The following is a 27,862-nucleotide window of genomic DNA, read 5'->3' as shown; positions in this document are numbered from 1 at the left end:
AGTGAAGGTACATGATATTCGCACAAATCTAGCATAGTTTATATTCATTTTTCATAAATGCATTAATTTTAATGGAATAAAATTTATTTGAATTTACCATAAATCAAAGAAAGAATTAAATTTAGAATTATTTTATTTAGGAAACAAACATTTAATACATTTAAATCTCTGAGTTATGTTGCAGAAATAAAGAACTGGTTTTTATTTTAAAACTATACAATATGTGTGCAGATTTCAATAAACAAAAATTCAATGTTAAAATTTAAAGAATTAAAAATATATATATTGTTTGATATAAAGGGGACTTACATTTTCCAAAATAAGATTGCACCTGTAAGTTGTCAAATATGTCAATATTAAATGACATTTATTATTACATTTAAATTTTTGTCAGTCAGTGAATCATCCAGAGAAATTTAATTTATTAAAAACAGTTTTTTTTTAACTCATAATAGAGTTCTATCCCATAAGTTAAATTTATTTTTGTTTTATGTTTTTATATTTATATTTTTTATAAAACCACCGTTATCGCTAAAATATATATCAATAAAACGTTACTTCATATCACATTAATTTTGGACTTTCTAATGATGTATGGTAAAATGTCTATTCAACACCTACGAAATTGGTAAATAAATATTACAGATATGATTTAAATTTCGATCAAAATTTATTGCTCCTCTATTTTTGGTCTTCGGTAGTTTATTTGTTAGTTATCTAGTCTGGTAGACCGGAGGTGGTGGTTAAGGAGCATACAACAACCTTAATATAGGTCTGTGGGTTCATCTTCCTTTCAAATATTTGCAAACCTTATGACAATATATCAAAAACCTGATGTGATAGATAAATTCGGAGATTTCTGATTCTGTCTAGTTTCCCATTTTTTTAATTTTGTTTCGATCTCAGAATATTTAGGACAATTTTTAAAATATTTGCAACCGAAATTACAATTTTTATTCACTTGGATCCCGCTATTGTTCAATATCGTTGAAAATTTTAAAAAGCTGTTAAAAACTTAGACGGCTTACAAACGATTTTGAGCTGCCGCCGAAATTTATAGTATCAGCCGCTGCCGCCGTTAACATTTGCTGACGCAGATCTCTAATATGTAAAAAAAGTTTTTAGAAAAGAAAAATTGCAAGAATTCCTCAGTTTTCCAACTGTGTTTTTTCGTGTGTGTGTAAAAGAAAAAAGTTTTCGGACAAAAAACCAAAAAGAAAATTTTCCTCATTACAAAATTTTTCCAAAAAAAAATAAAAAATTAACACAAAAATATCCCAATTGGAATAAAACGAAGAACTAATTGGAATACAAAAGCTTAATAATAGAATAGTATTTATAACTAAGAAAAAATGTGCACAAATATTATGTGAAGTGAAAAAAATATTGGCATTGAAACGAAAAAGAAGAAAAGAAAAAAATTCTGTAGTAGTGAAAAAATCCATTTGTAAAAAAAGAGGAAAAGGCAGTGCAGCAGCAGAGCCGAGAAAAAGAAGTATATACGACGCGAGCAGAACACAAGCAGACACACAGACGGACGGACATACATTTATAGATGCTAGCGTTTCGCTAACGTTAGCTCATTGAGCTACACGGAGAAAAAAGTTGTATTTTTATATAGGTTTTTTTCGCTATTTTTCTGGCGGGGTCTAGGAGCACAAACAGCCCATAGGGAATGCACAAACTTGTGTGTAACATTTTGTTCAGTTTGTTCAATAAACAATTTTGTTGCAAGGTTTATTATTGTGGTGACAGACTGCAGCTTCGAATTCGTCAAACTGTTTGTATGGAGTAAGAAAAAGTGTCACATTTTTTTTTCGTGTGTAATTTGACATTCTGGTAACTGACAAAATGTCGACCTGCTACTACTAGAGAAAGAAAATTCAAGTAGAAAGAAAATTCAGCAGCACACAGCAGAAAAAAGAAAAAAAACGACGACGAAGAAGAAGAAAAAGAAAAATTTTCTTGTGTCAATGTGTATGTGTGAAAATGTGTGTATGTGTGAAAATATGTGTGTGGAGGAGATTAGAGAAAAATATAATTTTTTCTTGCTGCCACAATTTAGAAGAAGAAAAATAATACATATTTTTTCTTCTTCATTTTTTCTACTACTTTAATTACAATTTTATTCGTATTTATTTTTAACAAAAAATACATACCTACATATTTTCAAAAAAAAAAAAAAAAGAAATTTTGTACTTTACATGTTTTATGGAAAATGTAACAGTTTTATGAAAAAAAGTGAAAATTATCTCAAAATAAATAAATTATAAACTTGTGAAAAACGGCTGTAAACTTTTCTTATTTAAAAGAGTACCTATAAGAAGAAAAATTCTTATGACGCAGTAATGAAACTGAATAATTTCGTATTATTATTAATAAAATCTTAAAATTTAAACAAAAAATGTTAAAATCTAAATAAAACAAATGTTTAAAAGTGAAAAATTCCTTGGAAAAAAATTACAAGTTAAAAAAAAATAAAAGAAAACTTTAATACATACACACAAATTTTAGAAAATATTTTTGGAATTCATTCAGTAACGTCGTGATCAAAATCTTTAGGTACAAAAAAAAAAATATAGAGGAGCAAGTACATCTCTGCCAGCTATATTTCCGCGGTTGCCATTGTGGTTGCTCGGTTGATTGAATTGTATTGGTTTGTTGGTTGGTTGGTTGTAGGTCCAACTATGAGTATGTTGCCTTCACTTGCATTTTTCAACATCATCTCCACTCGTACTCATCAGCGTTAACATCATCATCATCTTCCCCACCATCATCATACATAGTTGTAGTCGTCATTGTAATTGAAAGTTTCTTGAATTTATGTTTTTAATAATTGGATGTGGGAAAAATTAATTTCTATAAATAAAAAAAAACATTTCTTATTTTATAATAAAGTGAACTTCTTTGAGGAATAACGGATATTATTTATATTTCAATTAAAACAAGTATTAAAGTGCTAACTACAGTGATTTCACGGTTTAACGAATACGAACGGACATTTCTTTTCATTGAGTTCCTTATACCTATTACGAATGAATGAGTAAATTTACTACTCGATATAACGAATTTCAAAACAAATTTTTTTTTTAAGATGGTAAAAATAATACAAAATGAGCACTAAATTTCATTATTATTGAAACGATATTAAAATCAAGATTCTTAATTGACTGTAAATTGGCATCTATCAGTTAAATTTAAAATTTTACAGAAGCGATTCTGACTATGCCTGGAATGCGAATAACATATAAATTTCGCGAGTTTATCGATTACGTATAAACCATTTCGAATAAAAATTATTCGAATTTTTAATATTTTTAAAATTCTATGAATTGCAAATTCATTAGACGTTGAAAGTATTTGAAAATTCTGGAAAGGAAAAATTTTATTTACATACTGATAGCCACTTTACAGTCGATACTATTAAGTAGTCTTTGGACTTGTCTATTGACTAATGTACTTAATATTACTATAAATAGTTTAACAATTTGTATATAGATTAGTCTATAGCCAATAGTCTTGGCTAGAGTTAAAAGTATCCGATAATTCCGGAAACTACAATCTTGTTTACATATTGATGACCATAGAATAATATCGACTATTATATATAGTTAAGTCTATGGGTAAAACTATTGGCTAGAGATGATGGTCTTTAAAGCTTTTTGTAATAATTGGGAAAATGTTTGTAAAAACATGTCATATCCGAATTAGGGTGGTCCCGTTTGTTTATCAAATAAAATTAAAGTTTAATTGATTCTAAGATATCGATTTTCAATTTTTTTATCATGGCTATTACTTTTTTTTTATATTTCTTACAAAGCAAAGATAAAATATATTGTTATCATTAGAAAATATTAAATAAAATAAAAAACAAATCGAAATTTAAAAAAAAACCGTTTTAGTGAAATAATATGATTTATATAATGTAATAACCTCAATTAATAACATTAAATAATTCTTTGCAAAATTTTGAAAAATCTAAAACATTTTGAATTCATATACAAAATTTTGTACTATAATTGAAGTCGTATCCCAAAGACCATTCATATATATTACTAAATTTACATATAGTTTCTTTCACGACAAAAAAAAGTATGGGAAAAACATTTTGATCGCAACTAGTAACCCGAAATGCTTTAAATTCGGATGAAAATCTTTTGAATTGTTGTTCAAGAAAAAATATGTAATCGCATTTTTAGAAGCAATTGAGGTGGCGTTTGGAAGGAAAGAGTTGCATTATTTTTTGCTGGTAAAAATCTTAGAAAAATCTTTTTATCATTTAATACAGCTCACAAATATTGATGTCAGGACAATTTAAGAATTGTTATATTATTTATTTATTTATTCATTTATTCATACATTTATTTATTTATTTATTTATTTATTTATTTATTTATTTATTTATTACTGCAATATAAAGGCCTCATTAGGCCAATATTTCCATGAACTAGTTTTTTCATTTCGATTTTAACGTTCATTTTGGGACAACCCTATTGTACATATATTTCAAAATGCAAATATGTAGTATGTAGTCTCAAATTTGCTTTGCAAGCAAACAAATATATCTATGATTTTTCTTATTTATTATCTTCTATGTGTGGTGTTTCCTCACTGTTCCGTGTTCTAACGTGATGTCAAAGTTCAGAAACTAACCTACACCTGTATTCATCCCGCGAGTTGGATTAAAACGCAGCAATGCATTTTTTTTCTCAATTAATGATGATTAATGAGCAAAAATTCGAATTTAATTAATAGAAATGATGTATAACTTATGCTGTGTATACACGGTTGTTAGATCTTACAACGTTGGCAGTAAAATGTGCAGAAAATGTCTAATATTTTTGTAAACTTACAAATCTTGTCTTCTAATATTGTCAGTAATTTTCTGACAACATTTTACTGACAACTTTGTAAGATTTAACAACCGTGTATCATGGCTTATATAAATGCAAGATTCACAACTAACATAAGCATATCATTCACACATTTTTTGTGTCTTTGCTATTTCCTCACTTTTTTATTAAACTTTAAAGGAAATTAATAAAAATGTTTTTGAAAAATTTCTAATTTTTTACTTAAAAGAATAAAATGACTTAAAACTCATGAAAAACAGTACTCATGAAAAACAGTACATTACTGGTGACGAAAAATTGATCCATTTAAGATATGTTAACAAAAAATGAATGACATACAATAGTAATGACATATTGAGTCAAAAAGACAAACTTATCATTTGCAAATACAGAATAGAATTGTCAATTAAAAAGCGCTTTTCCTGTAAAATTATAGCAAGATTCAATATATTTTTATGTATTATTCTATATACATGTACACATGTACATATCTTCTACATTTCATTAATTTAATTAATAAATAATTCATTTAAATTACTGGCTTTTGTAAAATGCACAAAACAAAACATACAAAAAATAACAACAACAACAACAACATTGTCCTTTACCCAATATTTAATTTTGTTTTCTCTAGTGCCAGTAGAACACAAACAACACTATCATCAACAACAAGAGCCATAAATGCATTATACATGTCCCACTTATTGCAAAAAAAAAGTAAAAAAAAAATCTACAGAAAAATCGTGACCCATATCGTTAAAAGGTTGCTTGCTCTGCTTTAGATTTCATTTAAAGGAAAATCGAATAATAAAATAAAGAAAAAAGTTTAAACAAACATCAAAATCAATCAAGTGAAGTGAATCGATTCTATCTAACGAAACCAACCAAACCAAACAATACAACCTTCTTCTTCGTTTATGTTCAGAGGACGACGACAACAACAATAACAACTGCAATATATTAAAACAACATTTTCTTCTTGTATTATTTTATTATAAAAAAAACAATAACAACAACTACTACAACGTTGCATCACTATTTTGTCTTTAATATTAAAAATAACAACAAAATAGAAAATCATTAAAATAAAAAAAAAACAAAAACATTACAAGAATCCCTCTACAATATCCTTTAAAATACTCTCACAACGACAACAACAACAATAAGAACAAGAAAAACGGTGGCAATAGAACAACTACAACAATAACAACAACGACAAACTAAATTGTGTCAGTCAGTTAGTTGTTTAGTAGTAGTTGGTTGTTCTTCATTTTCTTCTTCTGTTTTTCTTTCTTTTTTTTTTGCTCTCTGTCTCCATCAATAATAAAGTGCAGTTAGTTTTCAGCCAGTGTATTTCTGTTGCCTTTGTATATCGAAGAGTGTATGTGTAAGCGTCAGTGTGTTTGCCTCTGTGTATTTATACTTCATTCGTTCAATATTTTTTATACAGTTTGTTTCTTTTTTTGCATATTTTTACCTTTGCATCCGTATCCGTTTTCTTCATTCGTTCGTTCGTTCGTTTTTTATCACGTTTCCGTTTGAGTAACCTCAAAAATATTTTGTGTAATTAAAAAACAACAAAAACAACAATTAAAACATAAAAAAACTTGCTAAAAAAACAACAACCCACAACTGTTACTGCAATAACAACAAATCACAGCTTCCACACACACACAACAATGTTTACGGGTAAATTACAAATAAAAGTCTGCGAGGCGAGCGGTTTACGCCCAACAGATTTTCAAAAACGTCATAATCTTACATTTGGAAAATTGGCCGATGAACAATTAATTGATCCTTATGTCTCGATCGATGTTGATGATAATCATTTTGGTAAGTACGCATAGATTTTTAAATATTTATTTGTTTTATTTCTAAGAACCCAGCTTTTACTTAAGCTTAAAGTTGTTATAATATTCTAACCTCCTTATTCACAAACAACATTTTTATTTTATAAAAGGTTTATAAATTAGATTTTGTATGGAAATTTTGTTTTATAAACCTTTTATAAAGGCTTTAGTTTTTTTTTAAAAATAGGAAATGTAATAAATTAGAAATATACAAATGATAATTTATAAAATAATTATAATCCTTTGGAAAATACATATTTAGTTTACATTTTGAATCACCCTAACGTATAAGTAATATTTTTCAATAAATATTACTTATACGTAAAACTTAAACAATATGCAGCTTAACACTGTGACTTAAAACACGTATAACTTTCTTTGTTTAAAGAAGTACAGTGGCGGGCAAAATTAAATACGTGATTATCTAATAAGACTTAAAAATGCAATAAAACCCATAAAATTAAGGAAAAATAATTAAGTATTCAGTAATACAATATAAAAAGGAAAACAAAATTAAATTCATGATAATTAAATATTATTCTAAAAATTAAAACATGTCATGGTCATTGTCATGATCATCAGCGGAATACTAGGCCACTCCGTTTGTACTCTCGACCAAAGTTCTTTAAGATTTATTGGTGCATTATCGAATTGCGCAAGACGTTTTTTTAACAAAGCCCATAAAATTTCCATTGGATTGATTTCCGTTCATTTAGTTGGACATTGCGTCGTTTGAAAATTCTGAAAGTCAATTTTTTACGATTTTCGCTGTATGATTCGGTTCCCCATCCTGTTGAAGTATAACCTATGACTCTGGATATGCACATTCTTCCACAAAATCTGGAATATTCGATTGAAAATGCTCAAATAATCGTCCTTTTTCACTACAGCATCTAATTTTACAAAAGAAACGAGATTCTACCAAGTGAAACAAGCCCACACCATCAGAATACCACCCCATGTTTCACCGTTTCTTATATTTGGTACTTTTTGGTACGTCTGATATAAGGCCAATTCTACGAAGAGCTCTTCGAGCTGCCCATTTACTTGAGGGCTTATTTATGGCGACAAGAGCCTGTTCTTGGTGTTTCACCTGTTTGGATGTCAATAAAAGCTCCATAGTCATCTGGCATTTCTCCACGAAAGCAAGCACGATCGACCTTTCTTAACTTCTGGTTGCTTGTATTCTTTCCTTTCCGCACTTGTAGCACTCTTCGGTGGCAAATTCCTAACTTCTTGTGAATTTGACGAGCCCAGTAATTATATTTTGTCATTTCGACCAATTGGTTTTCCAATTGGTCGAATTATAATTCAATAACTTCGTTGAATACTTACTGACTTTACGTTTCTCAATTGAACCTTAGATTTATCAAGAAGAAACTGAGACAACTAAAATCAAATATTTAATTAAAATATTAAACATTTCAACATTATTGAGTTTCGATGAATATGAGTTCATATTCGGAAATCCTTCGCTACATCAAACATGTTTTAATAGACATAACTAATTTTTAGTAAAATTATTTATGTCTTCTTAAAGATCTAACTATTGGATTTAAAATTCGATTTAAACAATATTTCATATTACTTTTATCTAATTTTTTATGGAAACTATCTGTGTTAAGAAATTCAAATTTGTAAAACGAGTAATAACTACGTATACGTAATATTGTTTATAATAAAAATTACTTATTCGCTACTAAAATAAGTTTAAGTTTTCCGTCAAAATCATTTAGGACATTATGGATTATTGATGTTTTTTCTGTTTTTTTTTTTGTATGATTGATAGCAGAATTATCAATTCAATCTTAGGGGATGATAGGATTCGGAAACAAGTTCCCAGAGGTAAATCACAAGGAGGAATGTTATTACTCCAGCTATGGTTACTGGCTGTCAACATTATCCTCAGAATCTTTGAATATAAAGATAGAAGGGTAGTCGCTTATGTGTATGCCAAATGAATATATGTGTATTAAACATGGATGAAATTAAACTTCTCCCAACAATTACAGAAACGTGTTATCATAAAAACACCTTTAGGAGTAGTGTTATAACCTCTACTGACAGTCAGAATCTCTAAATATAAAAATAGGAAGTTGCTTTTACGGATCATACCCGCAGAATCTTTGAATGAACAAATGATGGGGTAATAGTGGTTAAAGTTAGAACCTCCCAACAATCGAAGAATTCAAAAATGGTCATGTTATGTTATCTATCAACCTGAACTTATAGGAATGGGTTTTTGTCAATCCATCTAAGACAGATACTTTTCACTATTTAATATAATATATAGCTAACTGGATTTACACGTCGTTGTACTATTTACTATTTATTCTAGATCTGGATAATAGCGATGTAAAATAGTCATAAATATACCGGATGAATGTGTCTTTCAGTCGAAAATTTTTGCAATAGGATGGTATGTCGGGGCAGACTATCTGCTACCTGTGAAGTTTAATATCAAAGAGTATATACAGAATGAATTGAGAAGAGCAAAGCAAGGTCACTGAACATCCCAACGTATATCAAACTTAAAGCTTTTAACTCCAATTTAAAGGCTGTACTTATATATGGATGCGAAACATGGAATATATCCCGTCGAGAAATGAGTAGTTTACAAGCTTTTGTCAATCGATGTCTCAGACGTATTCTCAGAATTATCTGGCCAGTCACTGTCTCAAATCTGGACTTTTGGAAACCTACTGATTAAGCTTCCATTCATGTGTGCATAAGTTCTCGCAAATTTGGTTGGCTAGATCACACTTTGAGAAAGCCAAGTACTGATCTCTTTCCACAAGCCATAGAATTCAACCCATATTTATAGAAGGTCTGCAGACCTGCAAATTCTTAGAGATGATAGATAGAAAAGTAGTTGCAAATATACGACCAAATATAAATGCAAAAGGAACCAGAGTGCTATTAGTATTGAAAAAGATGTACATAAGGAGTGAGATCGAAAAATTCTTAACACACAAGTTTTTCATTACATTTTTCAACCAAAGTATTATTTGATTTTTTTTTTTTTTTTTTTTTTTGATCAAGTTACCTTTGAAAAACATGTCAGTTATTATGTGTAATGTCAATTATATTAATTTTTTTTGTTAATCTGATTAAAATGAGTGACCAGAAAAAAGTGCGTACTGAAATTATTAAATATTTTCAACTAAACCCAACTTGGTCTTAAAAAAAGTTGGCCAAGCATACAAAGGTCTGCCGTCAAACTGTTTCCAATGTTAGTAAACAGTACCGGGAGAACTTGTCAGTTGATAGAAAACCTGGTTCAGGTAGAAGGAATGGTCCACATGATGTTTCTAAAGCCAAAAAATAGAACGCATTTTCAAAAGAGCTCACAACACATCCGGTAGGAAAGCAGCTCGGTTAGCTCAGTGCTAAGACTATTTGGTACGAAAAGTTAAAGATAATGCAGGTTTAAAAACATACAAGGCTCAAAAAGTTCCTGACAGGAACACTGCTAAAAATTTATTTTTGGCCTGACTTGGCATCCTGTCACTATGGTAAACAAGCCCTTGAGTGAGAGGCAAATCCTCCAAACTGCCCGGAGCTAAGGCCAGTGGAGAGATATTGGGCTCTTGTTAAAAGAGAATTGAAGAGTACAAAAAAGGTGTCTAAAAGTGTGGTAGATTTTAAACGGAGATGGACTACATGTTCGAGCAAAGTGACAGAAAGCACTATAAAAACGTTAATGGAAGGGTTTCCGAAAAGGGTTCAAAATTTCATCACTAGTGATTAAAACTATAAAAATATTTTTTTTGTAAATTGTAATAATAATTTGAATCAAATAAAAAAAATAAAGCTGTAAGTTTAGTGGTTTCTTTTTTATAAACATATATGTATGTTAAGAATTTTTCGATCTCACTCCTTATATCATGTGGTATACAAACATTTGAAAATAAACTAAAAAACTTACTTAGGACGGGTTTCTTACTACTCGGTTAAACTAGTCTTAATTTGCTGTTAAATTAAACTCAGAACAAATTTAGGCGGACTTTAACCGATGACTGTGTTTTTCAGTTATGGATATAGGTCCAGTTAACTTTGTTAGTATTGCCAACATTTCACTCAAAAACATAAACAGTGAACAGCTGTTTTTTGCAACTAATTCTTTTGTAAAAAGAACAATTTTGGTAAAATGTTAAATAAACATTTAAAACAATAATAAATAAAACAAAACAAATCAGAAAATTGAAATTTACTTAAAATTTTGTTCTTCCCAAATCATTGTTTTATTGGTTTTGTTAATTGTGTTTTCTCACTTATAACTTAAGTTTAATTGGCCAATAACACTCAGTTAAACTAAGATAATAAGTAACATTACTGTTTACTGAAAAACACAAAACATATATTAAACTAGGTTTAAACAAAGAATGTAGATTATCTTTGTCTGAAAAACCCGCCCTTAAACTGTCAAAATTAACTTAACGTGGAGTTTGCTATCAAATAAATCAATTCAGCGAAGCTCAATCCCTTAAGAAAAGTATTAGTTTTAACTTAGATAAAAACTGTCGTTAAAAATTCATTTTTAAACTTTTTCAAGACTGAAATAGCCGTTGTTTTAAACAGGAAATGCATATAATTTCATTATTGTGAAACATTAATAATCTTCAAAATATTTCTATGAAATCTTCTATTAGACCTTAAAAGTTTAATTTAAATTTTGAATTCTCATCACTCACTAAGAAGCGGATAAATTATTTTACACATATGTATGTATGTATTTATTTACTACGAACATACATACATACATATGTGGGTCACATTAAGCTGAGAATGTTTTTGACCTTACACAATATTTCTTTGTCAAAATTGTACGAAAAAGACCTTGTGTGTTTATCTTTCATACAAAGAACTTAAGAACTAAAATAATTGTTTATTCTGAATAATTTTTTTTTTAACAAATTATGTTTTTATGCTTTAATTTTGTTTGAGATTTATTGTTACTTCATTTATTCTTTTAAATAATTGTACAAAATCTCTAATAAGTTGTAATAAAAACTAGTGTTGTAATATGTGTTTTTTTAGTTTTGTGCTATATCAATAGTTATAGCTTTAGAAGATTACAAATTATTATAAATTTGATTTCATTAAAGATTTACAAAACTCTTTTGTTTTCCTAAACTACCAAGTTTAGAGTGAAAAGTGTCACAAGATGTGCTGAAAATAGCCTCTTTTCAAGGCAATGAGTTCTCTACATAATTAACTATCAATTATCAATACGATTCTAGAGCTATTTTGTACAAATTGCCTTTGCAATATATTTGTCCACATAATATCAACCATTTGTCCACATAATAATAACCAACCGTATTTCATTCTGTCCAATGGATTTGAGGACATATCCTTTTGAAATGGGACAATTTAAATAAACTAAAACTACTGAACCCACAATGAAATTTTAACAATTGAAACTATTACATTTATTAATCGGTTGTAAGGCCTATTATTATGAATACAGTCTGGCCAGAAGCTTTATTAGTTATTTGATTGGTTTAACATGTCCAGTGAGATTTCTGATCATAGATTTCGCAGAGTTTCCGAGTACGCACTATTGGCTTAGATTCAATAAGTTGATTGGCGTTATTGCCGGCATTTATATTGCTAACATTCTTAGACGATTGCAATGTCTTCCAGATTGCTTTCCTAGTTTTGGGTATTTGATGTTTCAATCTATGACCGTAGCCAGGTTGCACTCAAAACACTCTTGCCTGAAGCATTCTTGTTTATACGTCCATGGTAGAAATCCATTTGTTCGAGAAAGATTCAATCATTCGAAAATTAAAGTAATTTGCACTAACGTCTAATAACCTGAAGACAGTCGTCATTTTAGCGTCACTTTTTTAAGCGTTTCATCACTTTACAACACCAAAGTAATCAATAGGATCTCCGCTCCGGAACGACCCGATTCTCAATCGGCCAAAGATTGTCTAATTAGCAACAGCTGTATCAACCGGAAGATTTTTCCTCAGGGAAGAACATCCAGTTACAGCCAACGTGTTAGAACAACAACAAAGAGTTAAAACATTAATAAAACTTAAGCGAAAAGGTAGAATTTTCTTTTATGATCATTATTGTCTAGCTTTTGAATGTCAAAACGGAGACTGGATTCACTTGACCGCCTCATAAGTTACCTAGAGAATATACACTTAAACTTAAGCGAAAAAGTTTAATGACATGTATTGAATCCTTTAAAGTAGCTTTTCTTTTTGTAACCAATAGAGTGACGGTTGTCTTTCTTCCAATAAAAGCATATGTTAAAATACCTAGTTATGGTGGGTAGTTGAGTGTCTAGAGGATGTAGGTAAAATAGTTCTGTATTGTCCCCCCTCTCACGACTGGGATTACTCAGAGTGAGCTCACGAGACCACATAATATGTCATTGTCTAGTGAAAATGGCTAGGAAGTAGATTCCTCGAACTTAGGAACATTGTTTGGTGCAAATCATGCAATTTAAAATAATTTTGCAGGAAATATGCTATAGAGACCATTTTGATCTCTCTTTTATTATTTAAACGATAAAAGAGAGATCCATTGTCTTGCTTCTTCAGAATCAAAGTTTGGTGATATTTAGACACTATGCTGAGACCATAGTTTTGTTTCTTATCCCGATCTATCACTTTCTTTGTTCTTTCCGTTCTACTAATAACTCTCTCTTTAATCATATTGATATCACAATAACATTGTTCTTTCAGTGAAGTTGTTACTTATAGTATATAACCTTTCAAAGTCTGATCTACTGACTGATTTTGTTTCTTTTTACACGTGTGTGTGTATACGTACGAGAGAAAGAATGAGTTGCTCATTTGAGAGCTCATTGCCTTTATCTGCTTTATATTGATTAATCAGGTTTTACTCATTACTTACTTTGTCACTTAAAATCTTTAAAGTTTATATTAATGTGTATTTCACAGATTAGCAATTATTTTCTAAAATTTATTAATTAATTAAATTTAATATTTTTTAATAATACTTACAGATCGCTCAACAACACGTCCAAAAACTTTTGATCCTGTATGGAATGAACAATTTGTACACGATGTAATAAATGCAAAAAACATCAATTTAACGGTATTTCATGATGCAGCCCTCCCACCGGATGATTTTGTGGCCAATTGTATAATACCATTGGAAGATATTATGCAACATGAAACTAATGTACCAGATTTATGGGTGAATTTAGAACCTCAAGGAAAAATTCACGTAGTAATTGAATTGAAAAATAAAAATGGTAAGTAAAATGAAAAAAAGAAAACCTAAAATTATCTAATACCATATATGTATGTATATATATTTTATTTATTTTTATATATTTAGATACTACTAAAGATACCACAGAAGTGGATCATCCTGTTAGTGGTGGCGCTGGCGCCAATAAAGAATTTAAAGAAAGAGCAGGTTTTAATCGCCGACGCGGTGCTATGCGTCGTCGTGTACATCAGGTAAGAAATTATAAAATTTATAATTGTTTAATTTTTGTCCTGTTTTACTATTTATTTATTTACTTTCTTTTGTGTGCATTTTAGGTTAATGGTCACAAATTTATGGCAACTTTTTTGCGCCAACCAACATTTTGTTCACATTGTCGCGAATTCATTTGGTAAGCTTATCACGCAAATTAATCTTTCTCTTAATTTTCAAATCATTCATATTATTTATTTCACTTATTATTTAATTAAACACTTTTTTAAAAAAATTAAAATAGTAATTAACAATTAATTTGGTTTGTTAATTGGGGTTTCGTTTTATTTTTTTTTTTTATGTAAACATTTGGGTTTTACTTTATTTTAGTTTAGGATTTGTTTAGTTTTGAGTAAAACTATTCGTATTATTATTTTTGCTTTTAATTGTGTTTTTGTATGCTATTTTACATTTAGTTTATTTAGTTTTATTTCAAATCATTTAAAAGAGAATTGTTAGGTTTAAATTTTTTTTATAATTTTTGTTCATATTATTATTTTCATTTGTGGTGCTCGCAAAATACATTTAGTTTTGTTTTCTTTTGCTATTTTATTATATTTTTTTACATAACTTTTTTTTTTAATTAAAATCAATCTTTTAAACATAACATATAACTCTATAATAAAAATATCTTGAGTATATACATATATACAAGCTACGGACATTTTTTGCATTTACAGGGGAATTGGTAAACAAGGATATCAGTGCCAAGGTACGTGTATTGTTTTATAAAAAAATTAAAAGACAAATTCATCTTAAAGAATATTCAAAGAAAGTAAATTATGAATGTTGTTAAATTTTTTTTGTAATGTTTTTATTATTATTTTTTTATTTTCTTTTCAATTATCATTATGCATTTGCTTTATTTTTTCTGTTTTAAAAAGAGTTAAAAATTTTCTACTAATTTTTTGTTGCTATTTTTTTTTAATCCATAATAACACATAGAAAACAGATAATATTTTTTTTGTTATTATATATTAAAACCAAAATTTTGTCTACATTTATGTTATTGACCCAAACAAATTGAAAAATGCGAAGTAAACAAAATAGTTTATTTACCTTCGTAGAAAAGAAACATCATAATCTTATGTCTAGATAATAAAAACTGTTTGTAGACAGTACCGAAGGGATGTTTATAGTTTATTAAAAAAATCAAGTAGTTTTTAATTTCAAAAGATAAATGAATATTAAGTAAAATAAGAAATAAATATTACACACAATCTATGAAGTGATTTTAGTATTTTTATTAGTTGTCTATATTCTCGATTAATGATAGTTTGTAATCACCAGGGCTAAAATTTCTATGCAAATGCATGTTTATAGTAAGTAACTCAAAAAAACTTAACTACTTTTCTTTTCGAATCAAAGGATTTGCTACAAAATGGCATTGATTTGCTATTGCATATGTTAGTACTTTTTCTAACTTATCAACTTTTGATAAATATATACGTCCTTACGCACAATGAAAAACGGGCTGCTAATTTCTTTGTGTGTAAATCCCACAAGGAAGATTAAAAGCTTGTTAGTCAGCAGTTAGTTTTTTATAATCTATAAGGCCGATAGTCTAGTCTATATTATTTATCTAGTCTTTAGTCCAGTCTATATTCCAGTCTATAGTCTAGGCTATAGTCTAGTCTATAAGTTAGGCTATATTCTAGTCTATAGTGTGATGTATAGTCTATTCTGTAATCTAGTTAATAGTCTAGTATATAGTCTAGTCTATAATCTAGTCTATTCTGTAGTCTAGTCCACAGTCTAGACTATAGTGTAGTCTATAGTCTAGTCTATAGTATAGTCTATATTCTAGAATATAGTGTAACCCATAATGTACTCTAGAGTCTAGTCTATAGTCTAGTCTAAAGTCTAGTCTATAGTCTAGTCTATAGTCTAGTCTATAGTCTAGTCTATAGTCTAGTCTATAGTCTAGTCTATAGTCAAGTCTATAGTCTATACTCTAGGCTATAGTCTAGTTTTTACTAGTCTAGTATTGTAACCTATAGTGTAGTCTATAGTATAGTCTGGAGTCTAGGCTATAGTCTAGTCTATAGTCTAACCTATAGTCTAGTCTATAGTCTAATCGCAGGGGGAAAACAGTTTACAACTACACCTAGTTTAATTCCAGAATTTTCTACAGTCTAATCTAGTATAGTCTAGTCTATTGTGTCTATAGGCTACACTACAAAAAAGTTTAAAGTCGTAACCCTGACCTAAGTTCGACTAATGAATAGTCTAAATTTCGACTTTAAAATAGTTTATAGTGACGACTATATAGAATGGAATAGTCTTGTCTCCAATAATATTTACTATATAATATATTACATCGAATTTGGAATAGTGTTTAGTTATACTTGCCTAAAAACTATAGAATAATCTAATGTCTCAATTATAGAATAGTCTATAGTATAGACTATAGGACAATATATTTGTATAGACTATATAGTCTTAAGTCTTGCTTTCTAATTACCTATAAATTATAGTCTATAATCTCGAGTTAACTTTCGATTTTTGTTGTATACTTTCATTAAAGTTAATTTCTAAGAATTTTTTTTTAACGTATTTTGAAAAATCTTTTTTATCTCTTATCTGAAGGCAATGACATACTACATGTTATCTGAAAATTTGAATGTTAAATCTGAAAATTTTTAACTCTTTAAAAAAGAAGTACAAATAAAATCAAATGAATCATAATTACTTTTTAAATAATGATAAGTTTTATTTAAAATATTTTCATAACCATTACTATTCACTACTTACATATGTATGTATTTCAAATTGTCTACTTCATAAATGCATTTTATTACAAATTTACCAAATTAAATAATAAAAGCCTACAGAAATACTGCATTTCTATGTCAATGTCTGTCTGTAATTCATTTTGTCGCTTAGTCTGTCTGTATTTATAACGTATCTAAATAATATAATACAATGATAAAAACTATTTATTTGTTGTTAGTTAGTTAGTAAATGTCTCAAATAATTTACGCGATTTTTTTGTTTAATGTAACACACAGCATCTTTTTTTATTTGTGTTCTTTTCTTATCTCGGTAGTCACACAAATGTAAATAAATCTATTTTAATTTATTTTTTTTTGTTGTTCATATTGTTTATTCATCTTTAAGATAACATTAGCAATATTTTGTTTATTTATATATGTATTTATTTATGTACGTGTGTGTGTCTTTTGTTGTATTATGCTAATATTTATTATTATAATAATTATTATAACATTTTGTTTGCAATTTTAACAAATTAATATTAAATAAGAAAATTATTACTAGAAATTGTTATTTTTTTACAAACTATATATAAGTTTGAAAATTAAATGTTTGGAGCCACAGTATTTGTAATTAAAGCCAATGTTATATTCAAAAACTTTAGAACTTAATTTTACAATGTGAAACGTTTTAATTGGTACTGACAGGAAAATTACCCTACAAGAGACAATATTAGGATTTTAAAAGGAACTAAAGAATAGTCTGAGAGTATACGAAAGTTAGTATATAATCACCGACTGACAAATCTGTACTATATGTTTCGATGAATGAACAGTTTATAGTCTCTACTATATATATAAAAGTCAAACGTCTCGACAATAAAATAGTATAAAGTCTCGTCTTGGAATAATGAAACAGTGGGTAGAACCAAGAAGATCCTATGGAGTGACCCTGATGGCGACAGGACGAAAAATCTCCTCAAAATTAACTAACCTAACCTAAAGTCTCATCTATTTTATGTTCATAATAAACAGTCTTGACTATAGACTAGACTATAGACTTGACTATAGACCAGACCAAAGATTAGACTATAGATAAGACTATAGATAAGACTATAGATAAGACTATAGATAATACTATAGATAAGACTATAGACAAGACTATAGACAAGACTATAGATAAGACTATAAACAAGACAATCGACTCGACTAGACAATCGACTAGACTATAGACTAGACTACAGATTCGACTAAAGACTAGACTATAGATTAGACTATAGAATAGACTATAGACTAAACCAAGGACTAGAATATATACTACTACATATACTGCTATAAACAAGACAATCGACTAGACTATAGACTACACTATACATTAGACTGTAGACTAGACTATAGACTAGACTATAGACTAGACTATAGACTAGACTATAGACTAGACTATAGACTATACTATAGACTAGACTATAGGCAAGACTGTAGACTAGACTATTGACTGGAGTTAAAAAACAAAATCATAACATGATATTTATATATTATGTTGTATAGAAATATACATATGTTTTTTTTTATTTGGATCTCTAAGATCATTTTTTCTATCAAAAACTGAATTTGCAAAATTTAGCTAGTCTATAGACTAGTATATATAGACTAGACTATAGACTAGACTATAGACTAGACTATAGACTAAACTATAGACTAGACTATAGACTAGACTATAGACTAGACTAGGCTATAGACTAGACTATAAACTAGACAATCGACTAGACTATAGACTGGACTATATACTAGACTATATACTAAACTATAGACTAGACTATATACTAGACTATAGACTAGACTATAGACTAGGCTATAAACTAGACTATAGACTGGACTATAGACTGGACTATAGACTAGACTATAGACTAGACTATAGACTAGACTACAGCCTAGACTATAGACTAGACTATAGACTAGACTAAACTATAGACTAGACTATAGACTAGACTATAGACTAGACTATAGACTAGACTATAGACTAGACTATAGACTAGACTATAGACTAGACTATAGACTAGACTATAGACTAGACTATAGACTAGACTATAGACTAGACTATAGACTAGACTATAGACTAGACTATAGACAAGACTATAGACTAGACTATAGACTAGACTATAGACTAGACTATAGACTAGACTATAGACTAGACTATAGACTAGACTATAGACAAGACTATAGACTAGACTATAGACTAGACTATAGACTAGACTATAGACTAGACTATAGACTAGACTATAGACTAGACTATAGACTAGACTATAGACCAGACTATAGACTAGACTATAGACTAGACTATAGACTAGACTATAGACTAAACTATAGACTAAACTATAGACTAGACTATAGACTAGACTATAGACTAGACAATAGACTAGACTATAGACTAGTCTATAGACTAGGCTGTAGACTAGACTATAAACGAGACTATAGGCTAGACTATAGACTAGACTATAGACTAGACTATAGACTAGACTATAGACTAGACTATAGACTAGACTATAGACTAGACTATAGACTAGACTATAGACTAGACTATAGACTAGACTATAGACTAGACTATAGACTAGACTATAGACTAGACTATAGACTAGACTATAGACTAGACTATAGACTAGACTATAGACTAGACTATAGACTAGACTATAGACTAGACTATAGACTAGACTATAGACTAGACTATAGACTAGACTATAGACTAGACTATAGACTAGACTATAGACTAGACTATAGACTAGACTATAGACTAGACTATAGACTAGACTATAGACTAGACTATAGACTAGACTATAGACTAGACTATAGACTAGACTATAGACTAGACTATAGACTAGACTATAGACTAGACTATAGACTAGACTATAGACTAGACTATAGACTTGACTAGAGACTATACTAGAGACTAGACTAGAGACTAGACTATAGACTGGACTAAATACTAGACTATATACTAAACTATAGACTAGACTATATACTAGACTTTAGACTAGACTATAGACTAGGCTATAAACTAGACTATAGACTGGACTATAGACTAGACTATAGACTAGACTACAGCCTAGACTATAGACTAGACTATAGACTAGACTATAGACTAGACTATAGACTAGACTACAGACTAGACTATAGACTAGACTATAGACTAGACTATAGACTAGACTATAGACTAGACTATAGACTAGACTATAGACTAGACTATAGACTATAGACTAGACTATAGACTAGACTATAGACTAGACTATAGACTAGACTATAGACTAGACTATAGACTAGACTATAGACTAGACTATAGACTAGACTATAGACTAGACTATAGACTTGACTAGAGACTATACTAGAGACTAGACTAGAGACTAGACTATAGACTGGACTAAATACTAGACTATATACTAAACTATAGACTAGACTATATACTAGACTTTAGACTAGACTATAGACTAGGCTATAAACTAGACTATAGACTGGACTATAGACTAGACTATAGACTAGACTACAGCCTAGACTATAGACTAGACTATAGACTAGACTATAGACTAGACTATAGACTAGACTACAGACTAGACTATAGACTAGACTATAGACTAGACTATAGACTAGACTATAGACTAGACTATAGACTAGACTATAGACTAGACTATAGACTAGACTATAGACTAGACTATTGACTAGACTATAGACTAGACTATAGACTAGACTATAGACTAGACTATAGACTAGACTATAGACTAGACTATAGACTAGACTATAGACTAGACTATAGACTAGACTATAGACTAGACTATAGACTAGACTATAGACTAGACTATAGACTAGACTATAAACTAGACAATCGACTAGACTATCGACTAGACTATAGACAAGACTGTAGACTAGACTCTAGACTTAAGTTAAAAAAACAAAATCATAACGTGATATTTATATATTATGTTGTATAGAAATATACATATGTTTTTTTATTTGGATCTCTAAGATCTTTTTAATCTATCAAAAACGGAATTTGAAAATTTTAGCTTTTAATAATATCACTAACATTTTGAATTGATTAATCTAATAATGCATATTGTTTATTAAACGTCTCACATAATTACAATAACAATGTTTGAAGCTATTTTTAAAGCACCAATTTATTTATGAAATCAAAATAAAAATATTCAAACATTTTACCGACTTATAAAACAAATAAATTATTTTCATAAAACTTCCAGTTTGCACCTGTGTTGTACATAAGAGATGCCATCGTTCAGTGGTTACCAAATGTCCCGGCATGCGAGAAGAGGTAAGGGTTTATTTTACTGCAAGAAGAGAAACCATTCACTGGTTTTACGATTTGTTTACTTATTATTCAAAAAAATAAGATTTTTAACTCTAACATTATAGAATTATTAATTTCATAAACATTTCCTTCTTAAAGCAAAACAATTTGGAACCGGTACCAGCTGGACAGCGTTTTAATGTTAATGTACCACATCGTTTTGTCGTTCACAACTATAAACGCTTCACATTTTGTGATCATTGTGGTTCCCTGTTATACGGCCTAATTAAGCAGGGTCTTCAATGTCAAGTGTGTAATATGAATGTACACAAACGTTGCCAAAAGAATGTAGCAAATACCTGTGGCATAAATACTAAACAAATGGCTGAAATACTTAGCTCACTGGGCATATCGCCCGATAAGCAGGCACCTAGACGATCGAAGGTTTGTTAAAGTTATACCTTTCGCTTCTAAAAAGAAAGAAATTTATTTTGTTTCTTACAACTTTTTTCAGTATTTAAGTCAACCCGGTGGTGAGGATAATTTCGGAGCTAGTATTCATGGCGATAACAGTGATTGTATCTCAACTACCACACGTAGTTCAACAATGTCGCATCAGACTACATCGTCGGGTAGCTCTGGTGCGACTAATATAAGTGGTGGTAGCGGAGATTTGGGAATGTCAAGTTCTAATCGTTGTTATGACTCGCGTCCCGGTAAAACTTGTTTGCAAGATTTCAATTTCATTAAGGTACTGGGTAAGGGCTCATTCGGCAAGGTTATGTTGGCGGAAAAGAAGGGCACCGATGAAATATACGCCATCAAAGTGTTGAAAAAAGATGCAATCATACAAGATGATGATGTCGATTGTACAATGACCGAAAAACGCATTTTAGCTTTGGCTGCTAATCATCCATTTTTAACGGCTTTACATTCCTGTTTTCAAACTCCGGTACGTTCAAAGATAACTAGTAAAAAATATTAATTCTATAATGAGTTTTCTCTTTTCTCAGGATCGTTTATTTTTTGTTATGGAGTATGTTAACGGTGGTGATTTAATGTTTCAAATTCAAAAAGCTCGCCGTTTTGAGGCTGCTCGTGCTGCCTTTTATGCTGCCGAAGTTACATTGGCCTTACAATTTCTACACGCTCATGGTGTTATTTATCGCGATTTGAAATTAGATAATATTTTATTGGATCAAGAGGGTCACTGTAAATTGGCTGATTTTGGCATGTGCAAGGTGAGTTAAACAAATACATATATTTTCAAAATATACAATTAATTTGATTATTTTTTTTTTTTGTAGGAGGGCATTATGAATGGTGTTTTAACTACCACCTTCTGTGGTACACCTGATTATATAGCCCCAGAAATTCTTAAGGAACAAGAGTATGGCGCCTCGGTTGATTGGTGGGCTCTTGGTGTTCTCATGTATGAAATGATGGCTGGTCAGCCACCTTTCGAAGCCGATAACGAAGATGAATTATTTGATTCGATAATGCACGATGATGTTTTATATCCAGTTTGGTTATCAAGAGAAGCTGTGTCCATTTTGAAAGGTAATTTATTTAAATGTTTATTCTTTATTTTCTAATAATAATTATTTGTATATGATTTGTTTAGGTTTTCTTACTAAAAATCCTGAACAACGTTTAGGCTGTTCGGGCGAAGAAAACGAAATACGTCGTCATCCATTCTTTAGTAAATTAGATTGGGATGAATTAGAAAAACGTAATATAAAACCACCATTCCGACCGAAAATGGTAAGTTTTTGTTTGGTTTTATTATTAAACAAAATTATTAAGATTTTCAAACGTATAGATATACCAATATAAAGAGTTTAGCACTAATAGTTTTTCAAATATACAATTTTTTTATTTTATACATATGCGTGATGTCAACCATTTGTCCAAACGTTAATTTAGGTTTTAATGTAATTTACCAAAAAAATTAATATTAAAATTCTAATAGATTCCCAGATTCTTGTGCGGAATATGAGAATTGTAGTTTTAAAGGTTTCCTAGATATCAGATTTTTGCATTTATTTTATAAGGAAGGTTCCACGCCCTGTTTTGCTAGTCCCTACATCTTTTGTCTTAAATTTTCATGTTGATACGAAAGTGACTTTGAAAAAAGGACTAGCTCTTATTTTTTTCTCAGATATACGAATAACAGGTTTTCTTTATGTGAGAATTGCACGCCTCCTATAACTATGGGGCGGATTTTGTCATTATTGATCACATGGTATCTCTCCCTAGAATTTTGAGTTGAAATGCTTACTTTGTTGTCAGATCTTACAACGTTGTCAGTAAAATGTTCAGAAAATATCTAACAATCGTCTGAAATTATAATTTTTCTTTTGCAACGTTATCAGAAAAAGCACTACTGACAATATTGCAAAACAAAATTTGTAAGTTGGCAGTGTTATTAGACATTTTCTGCACATTTTACTGCCAACACACGGTGGTCCCAATGACAAGTTTAGCCCGAAAAAAGTAGTTTTGTGGGATCGTACATATGTGATTTTTTTGTATATTTTTAAAATCACAAGTGTCCAGCCTACATAACAGTGATAGTAAAATATATTCGTTTAATAGTATTATAACTTGTTTTTTAAAGTTTTAATCGTGAATTTAATCCGATTTAGATAAATGTTGTCTGTTGTTGTAACAGCAAAAACTATACAATAATCTAGTTGGGGGGTTCTACATCAATGTCCAGGCTAAAAATTGGGCTACATCAACTGGATGCGTCCATAAATCCATTGGACAGAGTGAACTAGGGTTGGTTGAGCAGTTGAATATGTGATGGTTATCATGAGGATCCAGACCACATGCAGGACATTCGTTGGGGAAGGCACGGTATATACGTGACCAGTAGGCATTAAGCCTGTTGCTCCATCCCGATCTTAGTTGTGCCAGAACTACTCATGTTTTCCGCGGCAGGTTTTCTTCCGTGTCTGGAAGGACCTTCGTTTCCTCGTGCAGGTGATGTTCCGAGGTAATTTGCAGCAGCCCGTTACAGTCCTGAGGGCGGCATTTTGGCAGCTTTGGATGTTTCTCCACTGGGTATCACTTAGCGAAGGTTACTACACAGGAGCAGCATAGTTAACCACTGACCGACCAATCGTTTTATATGTAGCTAACAAGGTTTATTTATCCATACCCCAAGTGCTGTCGGCTAGCGCTTTGAGGACCTTATTTCTATTTCGCAATTTGTGAGTGATTGCAGTGGCGTGAGCTGAGGAAGTAAAGAGGCTATCAAATGTGACCACCAAAATTTTTGTGTGGTGTACGGTCGGAATTTGGACTCCATCGACCACGATGCCAAGGTTTAGGTTTACTTCCTTCGTTCAGGTGGTAAAAAGTGTTGTTGACGACTTCGCTGGTGATAATTGCAGGTTACGCTCAGTGAAGAACTGATGTATTTCGTGGAGATAACCATTCATGTTGTATGTCGTTATCATCTATCATATGTGCTCAGTAAAATGGTAAAAAATGACCTGCCGATTTCTGCTTGAAAACTTTCATATCAAAACATTTAGTTGCGAAGTCTATCACAAAAATTGAATTGTTTAATGTTTGTTACTTAGAAGAGACCCAGGAAAAGCAAATTATATTGTTATATTTTAAATAAATATTTTCATCACCCAGTTATCGAAAAAATGGTCCCTGGTACATAGAACAAAGCGAGTATTCCAGAATTTCTTTAAAAGTTGGTTAGATGAATTTTTTGTTCTCGTCGATGTACAGACGACCTTCCTAAATTATTGGTCCAACACACACCTTAAAGTATAGAAATTTCCTCAGGATCACCAATATGTCCGTCTGTTTAAGTTTTGTGCGCACGCTATATTTCGCAAGATAATTTTATGAAATGTGGCACATACTCTTCTATTGACCCAAGGACGAAATCGGTCCATTATTTCACTAAAAAAAGATCAACATACTCACTGGTGTAGAGTATCATATGGTCGACCATGCCCGACTATACATTCTTACTTGTTTTTATAACTATGATTAATATCTTGTGCTCTTAGTGAAAATATTTAAATACATAAATGCAGTCCTTATGTAAGTTAGTCTTGTATGAAAAGCGCCACGACCACCTAATAAAATTCGGTCATTTTTGGCATAAGATCGCACCATACCAAGTCACATATTCATACAAATTTTGATCTTTCTACGTGCTTTTAATCAAGAGTTATTTACCCCTATTCTGCATTTCGATTACGTTTACGCATTCAGTTACGCAATGATAGAAAAGGTATTCCAAGAAAAAAATGAATCGTAAGAAAAAGAAGCATTTTGTTTCAATGCTTTACGATTGTGTGTATTCTGCATTTCGATCGTAATTACGTTTTTGTAAGTTGTTGTTCATGTGGCGGAAAGTCGAATCAAAACACAAAATACCAAACGGAGAAAATTTCGATTCAAATTGAAATGAATAGGGGCCATTACTTTTTATCGTAAAAATTTGTCGTTGCTACAACGTTGTAAGATCTAACAAAGTGTATACATGGCATTTCTTTCTTACTTACTTACTTACTTACTTACTTACTTACTGACTTACTTACTTACTTACTTACTTACTTACTTACTTACTTACTTACTTACTTACTTACTTACTTACTTACTTACTTACTTACTTACTTACTTACTTACTTACTTACTTACTTACTTACTTACTTACTTACTTACTTACTTACTTACTTACTTACTTACTTACTTACTTACTTACTTACTTACTTACTTACTTACTTACTTACTTACTTACTTACCTCCCTTATAACTTCATTAATGTTAACTTTTAATTTATTTCATTTTAGAAAAATCCACGAGATGCCAATAATTTTGATACAGAATTTACTAAGGAAGAACCAGTTTTAACGCCCATTGGCAATGATGTTGTACGCTGTATTAATCAAGATGAATTTGCTGGTTTTTCATTTGTCAATCCTAAATTTGGACCAGAACGTAAAGTATATTAGAAGCACACAAACTAAATGCTAACTAAAATCCTCAAACAAAACAAAGAAAAAAAAAACAAAACAAATACAAAAACCTAATTTGTCGTTCGTAAACGATGACGACGAAAGTAAAGATCTTTTTTCCTTCAAACTATACTTTCAAAATGAAATTATATTTCAAAGATTTGGCAAGAAAAAAAAACAAAACACAGTATAATTAATTTATACTAAAAGTTTTAAAAGTTGTTTTAGATATTTACTTTTTTTTAAACAAAACCTAAAAAGAAATAAACTGTGGTAACTTGTGTCACAGTCGAATTTATTAACACTTTTTTTGTTATTTTAATTCTTGTTTTTAAGTTTAAAGAAAATAAAATTGAACACAGCATCTACACACACACACAAACAAGAATGAAAAATGTAACAAACTTTTTACCAAAAATTATTATTATGTACTATTATTATTGTTAATAACAAACAAATTCTTCAGAGTCTTTTAATATAATTATATAATTAGATGATGATGATGATTATAAAAACTATTGAAATTTATTTATGTTTTAATGTAAACGTTTTTAATTTTATGATTTTTTTCTATTAACTATATATATTTTTTAATATTTTAATTATTAAATGGAAATTATTATTATTTTTATGCTATTTATAAGTATAGAAAGTTAGGGATTTATATTAGAGTCTAAACAAAAACAAAACAAATGAAATGAAATGAAATTGCCTATAAAATTAAAATAACAAAAACAAATGAAAACAAAAAATACTTGAAAAATGTTCCAAAGAAATGTTTAAGCAAAAGAAAAGCATAACAAACAAACAAACAAAAACAAAACAAAAACAAAAGAAAAGAAAAATAGTATTTAGTAAACTAACAACAACATGAACAAAAAAATTGCGTTAAAATTATAAAAGTTTTTAGAACAACAAAAAGTGCATCATTATTATATTAGATAACGAAAATATAACAAACAAAAACAACAATTAACAAGTAGACAAAATTTGCATGAAATTGTTTTTACATTTATATTAACTGTTTTCTTTTTATGTTTGCAAACAAAAACAGCGGGTTTTAAATCTATTTTTTATTTTACTTTATGTTTTATCTCTCATAAGAATTTTCTTAATGAATCTCTTTTTTATTTTCTTTATTTATATTAACAACAAATAGCTCAAAAATATCTATTTAAAGCCAGTTTCGAAATGTTTGTCATTCTTTTAAATCACTTTCACTTTCGATTTGTTTGAGCAATAGGAATCTTATTAAAGAATCTCTTTTTATTAATTCTTCATTTTAAATTTAAAATAAAATATTTAAATCTCAACATTTGATAGAAAAACATTTCAATACTTTCTTCCTTAATTTATGCTAAACATTTTCTATTTGTTTAACTTTCAAGTTTACCATTGCATTTTACAATTACAACAGATTCGAACGAACAAGTTCAAAATGAACAACAAAATTAATTATTTGTTTTATTAATAAACCGCACACAACAGTTGGAATTTAATTATTTATAGTCAAACGATTTATTTTCATATACATACAATAATTATTTAATTTTTGTAGCACAAAATAGTTTTAAACAATTAAGTACTCTTCCTTTTTAGCTTAAAAAGTATTATTTTTTTCTTTATTATCAATAATGTGTAATTAATTTGTTGTATATTAATCCTATATTTAGATGTTAATTAA

General features: G+C 29.5%; 1 protein-coding gene across 2 annotated transcripts; it reads left to right on the top strand.

Moving 5' to 3' along the window:
• The first annotated feature begins 6,513 nt into the window (after window positions 1-6,513).
• On the top strand, window positions 6,514-26,601 carry LOC111675427 (protein kinase C). Of its 2 annotated transcripts, XM_046948912.1 has the most exons (12): window positions 6,514-6,686; window positions 13,695-13,946; window positions 14,033-14,157; window positions 14,242-14,315; window positions 14,857-14,888; window positions 21,138-21,208; window positions 21,344-21,628; window positions 21,699-22,136; window positions 22,198-22,425; window positions 22,492-22,744; window positions 22,809-22,948; window positions 26,014-26,601. In XM_046948912.1, the coding sequence occupies exons 1-12, from the start codon at window positions 6,533-6,535 to the stop codon at window positions 26,173-26,175; spliced, it is 2,214 nt and encodes a 737-aa protein (XP_046804868.1). In that variant the 5' UTR covers window positions 6,514-6,532; the 3' UTR covers window positions 26,176-26,601. The 2 variants fall into 2 exon arrangements, with proteins under 2 accessions (XP_046804868.1, XP_023291960.2); XM_023436192.2 differs by lacking the exons at window positions 6,514-6,686; window positions 14,857-14,888 and having other exon boundaries at window positions 13,805-13,946.
• The last annotated feature ends 1,261 nt before the right edge of the window (window positions 26,602-27,862 follow it).

The sequence above is a fragment of the Lucilia cuprina genome, chromosome 4 (genome assembly GCF_022045245.1).
Source record: "Lucilia cuprina isolate Lc7/37 chromosome 4, ASM2204524v1, whole genome shotgun sequence".
In the NCBI taxonomy this organism is placed as follows: domain Eukaryota; kingdom Metazoa; phylum Arthropoda; class Insecta; order Diptera; family Calliphoridae; genus Lucilia; species Lucilia cuprina.
Note: the sequence above shows the minus strand (reverse complement) of the source record. Positions and strands in the feature narration are given on the sequence as shown.